At 41.6% G+C, this 13,258-nt stretch overlaps 1 protein-coding gene across 1 annotated transcript; it reads left to right on the top strand.

Annotated features, from left to right (window-relative positions):
• Positions 1-1,391: 1,391 nt before the first annotated feature.
• Positions 1,392-10,885, top strand: LOC311123741 (NACHT, LRR and PYD domains-containing protein 3-like; the record flags this gene model as incomplete). Its single annotated transcript, XM_084197980.1, has 7 exons — positions 1,392-1,395; positions 1,706-3,506; positions 3,765-3,938; positions 8,147-8,320; positions 9,424-9,597; positions 9,844-9,890; positions 10,362-10,885. 7 exons carry the CDS (start codon positions 1,392-1,394, stop codon positions 10,883-10,885), a joined length of 2,898 nt encoding a protein of 965 aa, XP_084054106.1.
• Positions 10,886-13,258: the final 2,373 nt, after the last annotated feature.

Here is a 13,258-nt window from a genome sequence, read left to right as displayed (position 1 = left end):
TAGCGCAAATGGATCAATGTATACACAGACACTTACAGATGCCATATCTTAATTTGAACCAGTTTCTCACAGCAGGAAAATAATCCTGCAGTAAGAGCAAATGTGCATTTTTATGTGGAATATAATTAAGGGACATTTTCTGTAAGGGCTGATCCATTTTTCATTAGGGCAAATCAAGTCTGACATTTTTAAGTGGATAAGAAGCCTTTATAAAGCCTTGTAGTGGTTTAATAATTTATTTAATCAATATAAGCTAATTTACCAACATTTCTGAAAATGGATATATAGCGTTTTGGAATGAAACTCTTCTTATGTTTCCCCATCTGAGCTCTGAGTAGATGAGAGACGTAATGTTTGTCTCTGTTGTGTTGAAGTCCAATCAAGCAGGAGAGACCAGCCTCCCCTGTACCCAGCTGTGTGTCCATGAAGACTGACACATCTATGGGTCAACCTATAAACTTCAGAGAGGGAGACTTTTCTACTGAACAAAGGTAAGAAGAACTCATGGGTCATGGTCAGTGAGTTAAACAACACTGTCTCTAGTCATTTCTCCTCTCCCATTTTACCATTTATTTTTGTTGTTTTCATAATCCATAGGCTAAACCTTTTTTCCATTTTCATAGTCCTGAAACTATATTAAACAAACACAACATTCCCTCCCTGTGTGTGTGTGTGTGTGTGTGTGTGTGTGTGTGTGTGTGTGTGTGTGTGTGTGTGTGTGTGTGTGTGTGTGTGTGTGTGTGTGTGTGTGTGTGTGTGTGTACTCCCTGGATGAGGAAATGTAATCTGATGTTTTGTCCACAGAAACCAAAAGGAGAGATCAGAGTCAGAGATTCTCAGTGGTCAGTCTTCCCAGAGTCATCAAACAGACCTGGCCTCCATATTCAGTGTATGTGGTCCTGTTATGTACATTTGTTTTTGTTTACCTCAAGTAAAGTTGATCTGTCAATCATTCATTCATGTGTTAATGAGAAAGCATTTAGTCTCTTGCTTAACTTATTTACTTGATTTATTTCAGTTGCTTGAAGAGAATATTATGACATTTGTGAAGAACGAGCTGAAGATGTTCAAGAGGATTCTTAGTCCAGAACTCCCAGAAGGCTTTGAGAGTCAGAAGCAGGATAAGGAAGTGGTGGATGCTGAAGATGAGAAGCAGGAGAGCAGTGCCAGAGAGGGGGCTCTGAAGATCACACTGCACGTCCTGAGGAAAATGAACCAGAAGGAGCTTGCTGACACACTGGAGAAAAGTAAGATCTGTCTGCCTCATGTTGAATGCTGTTTTAGAACATTTAAAAGCTGTAGCTAAAGTACAGCTAAAGAAGCTGTGTAACTCAATGATATTGTAGCAGCCTTAACACAACATCTAGTGACCTCATCAAGTAGCAGCAGGGATGTGTTTTGTTGATTCATTTAGACAGAGAGGGAGAGAGAGAGAGGGAGAGAGGGAGAGAGAGAGAGAGAGAGAGAGAGAGGAGAGAGAGAGAGAGAGAGAGAGAGAGAGAGAGAGAGAGAGAGAGAGAGAGAGAGAGAGAGAGAGAGAGAGAACATTATTAATCAATAATACCAATAATGATATAAATCAGTCACACCAGTGTGTAATGCATTATGAAAACATTTACACATTTATACAGACAGTTAAGAGAATAAATGATTATAATTTAAACTTTATAAGATGTAATATTAATATCCTCTGTGTTATTTCTAGATTCAGATGAGCGTGCTGTGATTCTTCAACGTGAACTCAAATCTAATCTAAAGAAGAAGTTTCAATGTGTATTTGAGGGGATCGCTAAACAAGGAAACCCAACACTTCTCAATAAGATCTACACAGAGCTCTACATCACAGAGGGTGGAACAGGAGAGGTCAATAATGAACATGAGCTGAGACAGATTGAGACAACAACCAGGAAACAAGCAAGACCAGAGACTGCAATCAAATGCAACGATATCTTCAAACCCTTAACTGGACAAGACAAACTTATCAGAACTGTGCTGACAAAGGGAGTCGCTGGCATTGGAAAAACAGTCTCTGTGCAGAAGTTCATTCTGGACTGGGCTGAAGGAAAAGCAAATCAGGATGTCCAATTTGTATTTTCATTCCCTTTCCGGGAGCTGAATTTGATGAAAAAGGAAAAACACACTTTGATTGAACTTCTCAATCACTTCTCAATGGAAACCAAAGAATCAAGAATCTCCAACTACGACAAGTACAAAGTTCTGTTCATCTTTGATGGTCTGGATGAGTGCCGACTGCCCTTAGACTTCCAGAAGAACAAGATCATTTGTGACGTCACAAAGTCAACCTCAGCGGATGTTCTGCTGACAAATCTCATCAAAGGAAATCTGCTTCCCTCTGCTCTCCTCTGGATAACTACCCGACCTGCAGCAGCCAATCAGATCCCTTCAGGGTGTGTTGACCAGGTGACAGAGGTACGAGGGTTCAATGACCCACAGAAGGAGGAGTACTTCAGGAAGAGATTCAGTGATGAGGACCTGGCCAGCAGAATCATCTCCCACATAAAGACATCAAGGAGCCTCCACATCATGTGCCACATTCCAGTCTTCTGTTGGATTTCTGCAACAGTCCTTGAACACATGTTGAGTACAGACCAGAGAGAAGAGATGCCCAAGACTCTGACTGAGATGTACTCACACCTTGTGGTGTTTCATACCGAACAGATGAATGAAAAGTATCTTGGGAAAGAAGAGACAGGTCCACACTGGAATATAGAGAGCATTCTGTCACTGGGAAAACTGGCTTTTCAACAGCTTGTGAAGGGCAATCTGATTTTCTATAAAAAAGACCTGAAAAGGGCTGGCATTGATGTCAATGAAGCCTCAGTGTACTCAGGATTGTGCACACAGATCTTTAAAGAGGAATGTGGGCTGTACCAGGACAAGGTGTACTGCTTCGTGCATCTGAGCATTCAGGAGTTTCTGGCTGCAGTATATGTGTTCCTCTCATTCATCAACAACAATGAGAATCTAATGGCCAAACCTCAATCAACGTCCAGCAACTTTTCTGTGAGGATCAGACACAAGCGTAAAGTTACTGTCTACAAGAGTGCTGTGGATAAAGCCTTACAAAGTGAGACAGGAAACCTGGACCTGTTCCTCCGCTTCCTTCTGGGCCTCTCACTGGAGTCCAATCAGAAGTACTTACGAGGTCTACTGACAAAGACAAGAAGCAGCTCACAGAGCCATGAAGAAACAGTCAAGTACATCAAGGAGAAGATCAGGGAGAATCCCTCTCCAGAGAGGTGCATCAATCTGTTCCACTGTCTGAATGAACTGAATGACCATTCTCTAGTGGAGGAGATCCAAAGCTTCCTGAGATCAGGAAGTCTCTCAGAAGAAGAACTGTCACCTGCACAGTGGTCAGCTCTGGTCTTTGTGTTGCTGACTTCAGAAAAGGAGCTGGATGTGTTTGACCTGAAGAAATACTCCAGATCAGAGGAAGGTCTTCTGAGGCTGCTGCCAGTGGTCAAAGCCTCCAGAGCTGCTCTGTGAGTACATACAATGACATTTAAGTACTAATCATCAGGAATAAATATTCAGTTTAGAGACATATGTATTATTGAATAACATATTGAATCAATGCATTGATGTTCACATTAGTCTAACAATATGACCATACAATTCTAGGAGACGGAAGATGAATCTATATCTTGTTTAAGAGAATAAACCAAATGCATCTGCCATTGTCCTTCTACACTACTGGTGTTAAATTAACAGTTTGTGAAATCATGATGATCTCTTTGCAGGCTGTCAGGCTGTGGAGTCACAGAGGAAGGCTGTGCTTCTCTGGTCTCAGCTCTGAAGTCAAACCCCTCACACCTGAGAGAGCTGGATCTGAGTAACAATGACCTGAAGGATTCAGGAGTGAAGCTGCTCTCTGCTGGACTGGGGAATCCCCACTGTAAACTGGAGACTCTGAGGTCAGTATTCCTGTAGTTGGTCAACAAGTGATAACTGTTCACCAGATCCACATGTGTTTACCAGGCACACATAGTCCACACCATATGTGTTTGGACAGTGAAGCTTACATTTTTAAATTTGGTTTTTAGATACAATGTTTTATATTATGCAACAGTACAGAATGTCACCTTTTATTTAAAGATTTTCATACATATACAGTATATTTTACCGTTTAGAAATGAAAGTACTTTATTATGTAGTTCTCCCATTTGAAAATGTCATAATTATTTAGACAAATTAATTTAGTCATAAGTTTAGTATTTGGTCCCATATTCCTTACCTGCAGTGATTCTATCAAGCTTGTGATTCTACAAACTTGTTGAATGCATTTGCAGTTTGTCTTGGTTGTGTTTTGGATGATGTTTTTCCCAATAGAAACTGAATGGTGAATAATGTCCTGTCATTTTGGAGTCACTTCACTTGTATTGTCAGTAAGAATAGAATATGTTTCTGAACACTTCTACATTCATGTGGACGCTAACATGATTATGAATAATCATGAATGAATCGTGAATGATGATGAATGTGAAAGTTACAGAGGAACAAGGATCATACCCCCTCTGTTATTGGAAATGGTGAGAGGTTAGCATGTTTTGTTGTAGCCTCTGTAACTTTCTCACTCATTATTATTCATGATTCATTCATGATCTTTCTCAATCATGGCAGTCACAGGCTTGATTTAGTCATCGCATTCAAAGAATATGGGACCAAATACTAAACTTTTGACTACTTTAATACACAATAAGTGAATTGGTCAGAATACTTATGACTTCTCATTATTATTCATGATTCATTCATGATCTTTCTTAATCATGTCATCATCAGGATTAATTTAGTAATGTTTAGAAACATGTTATCTACTCACTTAGACAGAAAATTACTCCAGTCATCATCCACCATTCAGTTACTATTGGGCAAAACATAACCCAAAACACAACCAAAACAAACTGCAAATGCAACCAACGAGTTTGGGACCAAATACTCAACTTTTGACTACTTTAATACACTATGAGTGAATTTATCAAAATACTTATGACTTCTTCAAAAGTGGGGGACTAGATACATAAAGTGCTTTCATTTCTAAATGGTGAAACAGATATGTATTAAAATACCCTCAAATAAAAGGTGACATTATATACTGTCACCTCATATGAAACATTTGATCTCAAATCCAAAATGCTGGAGTATAGAGCCACATTTAAAATGTTAGCTTCACTGTCAAAATAGATATGGTGTGGACTGTATACTCAATACAATCTACCGTAATTTTCGGACTATAAGCCGCGCCTTTTTCAAATTTTTCGACCCCTGCGGCTTATATAACGGTGCGGCTAATGTATGGATTTTTACAGCTAACTGCCACTTGAATACCTCCTAAATCTAAGGATTTTACAGGTTGCAGTCCACCAACTTTAACTCTATGGGCTCTATGACCGGTCCGCGCCCCCCACCTTTAAGCGGCGGGCTCCAGCAGGAAAAGCTGGAGGCCGGAAAAGAGTGAGACAGGCAGCGCGCAAAAGTAAAAGTGGAACCGAGAGTGGTACGAGAGACAGAACGAGAGACAGAACGAGAGCAAGACAGACAGACATTACGAGAGCGAGACAGTTTGTGCAAAGGAAGTTTTCATGCACAAACCCTCATTATGGAAAACAAACGTAGAAATGCATATGATGCAGCTTTTAAGTTAAAGGCAGTCAATCTGGCTGTAAAAGAAGGAAATAGAGCTGCTGCATGTAGCCTTGGCATCAATGAGTCAATGGTGAGACGTTGGAGACGCCAGCGGGAAGAACTGTCTCAATGCAAAAAGTCAGAAAAAGCTTTCAGAGGTAATAAAAGCAGATGGCCCAAACTTGAAGACTTTCTTGAAGATTGGGTGAACACACAGAGAGCAGACGGCCGAGGTGTTTCCACCGTGCAGATCCGACTGAAAGCTGAAACAGTCACCACCGAAATGAAAATTGAAAATTTTAGAGGTGGACCATCCTGGTGTTTCAGATTTATGAGACGAAAGGGACTCTCCATCATGGCGCGGACGACTGTGTGTCAGCAACTCCCTCCCGACTACCAGGAAAAAATAACAAACTTCGGCGAATTCACACAAAGAATGATAGAGGAATATTCCATCGGACCGGACCAGATCATAAATATGGATGAAGTGCCTTTGACGTTTGACCTACCTCTCACTAGGACTGTTAACAAGAAAGGTGAATCGTCCATCACGTTGAGAACCACTGGCCACAAGAGAACGAATTTCACTTGTGTTCTTGGCTGCACAGCATCTGGATTAAAGCTTCCGCTAATGGTGATTTTTAAGCGGATTACAATGCCAAAAGAAAAGATCCTGAACGGCATCTCCTTTAAAGTCAACAAGAAAGGGTGGATGATGGAAAGCGTAATGAATGAGTGGCTGAATGAGTGCTACGTCAAGCGCCCTGGAGGATTCTTTCGCCCAAAAAAAGCTTTGCTCGTTTTGGACAGCATGAGGGCCCATATAACGGATTATGTGAAAGCAGCCATCAAGAGCACAAACTCCATTCCAGCTGTGATTCCTGGGGGCACACCGAAGCATCTGCAGCCACTCGACATCAGTGTCAATCGTGCGTTCAAAGTGGCACAACGTGTTCAGTGGGAGGCGTGGATGACTAGCGGTGATAAATCATTCACCAAAACTGGTCGCATGCGAAAAGCAACTTTCGCTCAAGTTTGCGAGTGGATCCTGATAGCGTGGAGGAGTGTCAAAACATCCACGATCATTAACGGGTTCCGAAAGGCTGGACTGCTGCGTGATGAAGAGGAGGACGCCGCCACAGCTGAGGCCCTTCAGAGGCTGTTCGATTCCGTCAGTGACGAAGAGAAGTTTGTTGGTTTTGAGAGCGTCAACGAAGGAGAGAGGAGAGTGGCTGATGAAGCCACCCTGAGCCTGTTCGTTTCCGACACTGAAGATGAGGACTTTGGTGGTTTTAGTACGCAGGAAGAAGACGGAGATGAGGATTAATGACTTGACTTTTCTGGTTACAGCCGTGTACTGCACCTTAGCCTAAAAGATGAAGACGAGGATTAATGACTTTTCTGGTAGGCTGATTACCGTATATTTTAAGCAGCCGTGTTGCTGCAACTTTAGGTTTACGCGCTTACTGTCGTGTTACAGGCACTTTATTTTGAACTTTAAAAAAAACACATTTAATTTAGCCATTGATATTGCATACATTTACATTTTAGTCATTTAGCAGACGCTCTTATCCAGAGCGACTTACAGTTAGTGAATGCATATATATTTTTTGATACTGGCCCCCCGTGGGAATCGAACCCACAACCCTGGCGTTGCAAACGCCATGCTCTATCAACTGAGCTACATCCCTGCCGGCCATTCCCTCCCCTACCCTGGACGACACTGGGCAAATTGTGCGCCGCCCATGAGTCTCCCGGTCGCGGCCGGCTGCGACAGAGCCTGGATTCGAACCAGGATCTCTAGTGGCACAGTTAGCACTGCGATGCAGTGCCTTAGACCACTGCGCCACTCGTCAAGCGCTGTAAGCTTTGTTTTTTGTTATGGTACTACTGTAGGCTATAATGTAGATAAATATTCAAAGATGTGCACACTTTTTCAAGGTTTTTCACAAATAACCAAAGTTAAGTGGTTAAATGATTGTGACGCTATTAACTAATTTTGCTGGAATACGTTATGCAAATATGCAACTTGTTTGTTGAAATGTTAATAAATGGGAGCTTCCTCAAGCAGCCATCTCTTTCCCGACAATCCCCTCTGTGCACGAACCCTTACATATGGTAATTAAACATTAAAACACCTGCGGCTTATAGTCCAGTGCGACTTATATATGTACACATCATTCAATTTAGCTGCTGCGGCTTATACTCCGGTACGCCTTATAGTGCAGAAAATACGGTAAATCTGATACCTCACTGTCTGTCTTTTGACTGATACTGCTTTTTAAACTGCTCTGGTCAGTCTACTCAAATATTCGTACTATACATGTTTCTCTCTACAAGCAATATTATGATCATTTCTAATAATGATACATTCATTTATGAATAGATATGGCAGGTTTCAGGACACGGATATATCTGAATATGTTGTAAAAATATACTGCCACAATTTTCACCACCAAAGAATAGCAGTGTGGTTTTAATATGATTTTACTCTTTGCAGGCTGTCAGGCTGTCTAGTCACAGAGGAAGGCTGTGCTTCTCTGGTCTCAGCTCTGAAGTCAAACCCCTCACACCTGAGAGAGCTGGATCTGAGTAACAATGACCTGAAGGATTCAGGAGTGAAGCTGCTCTCTGCTGGACTGGGGAATCTCCACTGTAAACTGGAGACTCTGAGGTCAGTATTCCTGTAGTTGGTCAACAAGTGATAACTGTTCACCAGATCTACATGTGTTTACCAGGCACACATAGTCCACACCTTATGTGTTTGGACAGTGAAGCTTACAGTTTTACATTTGGTGCTATGCTCCAGCATTTTGGATTTGAGATAGAATGTTTCATATTAGGCAACCGTACAGAATGTCACCTTTTATTTGAGGTTTTTCATACATATATGTGTTACTGTTTAGATACGAAAGCACTTTATGTATCTAGTTCTCCCATTTGAAGAAGTCGTAATTATTTGGACAAATTCATTTAGTCAAAAGTTTAGTATTTGGTCCCATATTCCTTACCTGTAGTGATTCATTCATGATTTTTCTTAATCAAGGCATCATCAGGATTAATTTAGTAGTGTTTAGAAACATGTTATTTACTCACTTAGACAGAAAATTACTCCAGTTATCATCAACCATTTTAATATTGGGCAAAACATAACCCAAAACACAACCAAAACAACCTGCAAATGCAACCAACAAGTTTGAGTCACAAGCTTGATGTAGTCATTGTGTTCAAGGAATATCGGACCAAATACTCAACTTTTGACTACTTTAATACACTATAAGTGAATTTTCAGAATACTTATGACTTCTTCAAATGGGGGACTGGATACATAAAGTGCTTTCATTTCTAAATGGTGAAACAGATATGTATTAAAATACCCTCAAATAAAAGGTGACATTATATACTGTCACCTCATATGAAACATTTGATCTCAAATCCAAAATGCTGGAGTATAGAGCCACATTTAAAATGTTATCTTCACTGTCAAAATAGATATGGTGTGGACTGTATACTCAATACAATCTAAATCTGATTTTGACTGATACTGCTTTTTAAACTGCTCTGGTCAGTCTACTCAAATATTTGTCATTTGCATTTTTCTATCTACAAGCAATACTTTGATAATTTGTCATTTCTAATAATGATACATTCATTTATGAATAGATATGTCAGGTTTCAGGACACTGATATATCTGAAAATGTTGAAAAAATATACTGACACTATTTTCACCACCAAAGAATAGCAGTGTGGTTTTAATATGATTTGACTCTTTGCAGGCTGTCAGGCTGTCTAGTCACAGAGGAAGGCTGTGCTTCTCTGGTCTCAGCTCTGAAGTCAAACCCCTCACACCTGAGAGAGCTGGACCTGAGCTACAATCACCCAGGAGACTCAGGAGTCAGACTGCTCTCTGCTGGACTGGAGGATCCACACTGCAGACTGGAGAAACTCAAGTATGTAGAGGGTTTATGTCAATGTTCATATCAGACATGTTGGAGTTATCAGGCTAGTTAAGACAAACATTCTGACCACCACTTGGACTAAGTTATATGCTGAACGTGTGTGTGTGTGTGTGGTGTGTGTGTGTGTGTGTGTGTGTGTGTGTGTGTGTGTGTGTGTGTGTGTGTGTGTGTGTGTGTGTGTGTGAGAGTTCAGGTGTATCCCTCAATGACTGTCTGTTCTTCTGCTTACCGCTACAGTGTGGAACATGGTGGAGAGAACACAATGAAACCTGGACTTAGAAAATGTGAGTGTTGACTGCTGTGAAGAATATGACTAAGAATAAGTCTTAATTCAAGTGAAGTCAAAGTCAAAGACCACCATCATTACTTACTTGGTCATATTAAATATCAGCTGTAGTTCTACAGAAGCACAAATCAGGGACACCAAAGTTTACAAAGAGTTGCTTTGGCAATGTGTGTGTCTGTGTGTGTGTGTGGTGTATTCGTGTTACTTTAGAAATGTGTGTGTGTGTTCATGCATGCATACAGGTGTGTGTGTGTGTGTGTGTGTAATTAATGGAAATAAGTGTGTTTTATATTACCATACAGTATAAAATATATACATAACATATGATCATTGAACAAATCTCAAGTTACCTTAACTTCTCCTTTTGATACCTAGAAACATCTACATTAAATGAATTAGTGAAAAGTGAGTTGACATTCTATTGTGAATGATGATGATTTCTAATATTGTGTCTGGTTTCATCCATCAGATGTCTGTGATCTCACACTGGACCTAAACACAGTAAACAGATTCCTCTCTCTGTCTGAGGAGAACAGAAAGGTGACAGGGAGGAGAGAGGAGCAGCCGTATCCTGATCACCCAGAGAGATTTGAGGTCTGGGAACAGGTGCTGTGTAGAGAGGGTCTGACTGGGCGCTGTTACTGGGAGGTAGAGTGGAGTGGGAGAAGGGCTGGTATAGGAGTGACATATAAAGGAATCAGCAGGAGAGGATGGGGTGGTGACTGTGGGATTGGATGGAATGACAAGTCCTGGAGTCTGATCTGCTCTGACAACAGTTACTCTGTCAGGCACAATAATAAGTCCACTACCATAGACGTCCCCTCCTCCAGCTCCCACAGAGTAGGAGTGTATCTGGACTGGCCAGCCGGCACTCTGTCCTTCTACAGAGTCTCCTCTGACACACTGACCCACCTGAACACATTCCACTCCACATTCACTGAGCCCCTCTATCCAGGGTTTAGGGTTCATGATGACTCCTCAGTGTCTCTGTAAATAATAACCATGGTAACACTGACACACACACACACACTGGACAGAACACACACACACACTGACACACACACAGGACACACACACACACTGGACACACACAAACACACACACACACTTGATACACACACACACACACACACGCACACTGGACACACTGGACACACACAGTGGACACACACACACTGGATACACACACGCACAATGCACACACACACACACACACACATACACACACTGGACACACACACACACTGCACACACACACACGACACACACACATGCAGGACAAACACACACACACATACACACACTGGACACACACTTTGAACACACACACACTGAACACACACACACACACTGGACACACACACACTGGACACACACACACATACATACACTAGACACACACTGGACACACACACACACTGAACACACATACATACACTAGACACACACACACACACATTGAACTAACACATACACTGAACACACATACATGCACTACACACACACACACACACACACACACACATTGAACTAACACACACACTGAACACATACACACACTAGACACACACACACACACACAGGACACATATACACACACTGAACACACACAAACTGAACACACACACACTGAACACACACACACACTGAACACACACACACTGAACACATACACACAATGGACACACACACACACACTGGACACACACACACATACTGGACACTACACACACACACACATACTGGACACACACACACACACACACACACACTGGACACACATCCACACACACACACACACACTGGACACACACACACACACACACACACACACACTGGATTCACACACAAACACACACACACTGGATTCACACACTGGATTCCCACACACACATGCTGGACACACACACATGCTGGATTCACACACACACACACACACACACACACACACACATATACTGGACACACACAAACTGGACACACACACACTGGACACACACACTGGACACACACACACACTGAACACACATACATACACTAGACACACACACAAACACTGGACACACACACACACACTGGACACACACACACACACACAATGTACACACACACACAGGACACACACACACACACATACTGGACACACACACACACACACACATACATACACATTGGACACACACACACTGAACACACACACACACACACTGGACACACACACACTGGACACATTTCCATGTGTTGGATTTTGATGAAAGGAAATCCCATATAGCCTACTGGACAGGACTTTGCTATGGCATCTTCTGTTTGGGTGTCTCAGGTCAGGTCTGAGCCATGATCAGAATGTGTCTCTGTGTCTATTTCCAGCCCTGCCATTTCTACCTGTCCTGATCTAGTGTTTCACCCCTGACCTCCTCACACCGTCTCACTGTCCATGTCTGCTTTTAGCTCCCACCTCTACTTCACTGTGTTATAATGGACCTTATGCTTGTTATGTTACCTCTGGAACCAGTTATCAAACATACTGACCTTTCTGACCCTAGCCCATGGCCCTACTTTCTACAACTGAAAATTTATATTCCTCTATGAGTTTTGTTTAGTGTCCATTTACTTATCTATGTATTTGTTGTATATTGGGGTTGTGCTGCAGAGCATCATGGGGGTTTGTATGTGTTGAGATGATCACGTTCCAGATAAATGGTTGAACTGATTCCTGTCTCCTGTCTCATCATTATTGAAATGTTATACAGACGTGGTTATGAAACCCACGAGACATAACAACAGATTGGTGATGAGTAAGTCTGAATCTACAGGAACTATTCTGTCTGGAAGAAGTGGGTTTTTGCAACTGTTTAAAACTGTTATTTTCTGTGGTCCAGTCTAGGCTAATGTTAGCACAGTGTATTGATAGCAGAGGCAGGTGCATAGTCCAGCTAGCTAAGAAAGAGTTAACATCGTCATGGACGGCAGAAAATGACTCGAGACGGACATCGGAGTGGGAAAACTACGTGATTAAAAAGGAGGAATATACAGTGATTAAAGGAAAGGACATTTATTCAACTGTGAAGACAAACCTTTTAATTAAATCTGCTAAATGAGTGAACTTAGGAGGAAACGTCAGTGAGTGAAGTGAATGAAGATCACATGACTGAGGAAAATATTGCTTTGGTTGAGGACAATATTGGAGTGAGTGACAATCAGGAGCTTATTGGGAAATGAACAATTATTGGAATTGATGGAAACATTGGACAGTTTGATGAAAGTATTGATCAGTGGAGCTCATATACAGAACGGTTTGAATATTTTGTTCTTGTAAATGACATGGATGAGGACAACATTGTGCCTCTATGTTTTAGTGTAATGGGG

This window comes from Coregonus lavaretus (assembly GCF_964263955.1).
Source record: "Coregonus lavaretus genome assembly, contig: HAP1_SCAFFOLD_532, whole genome shotgun sequence".
NCBI lineage: Eukaryota > Metazoa > Chordata > Actinopteri > Salmoniformes > Salmonidae > Coregonus > Coregonus lavaretus.
This window is presented reverse-complemented; position numbering and strand designations above follow the sequence as displayed.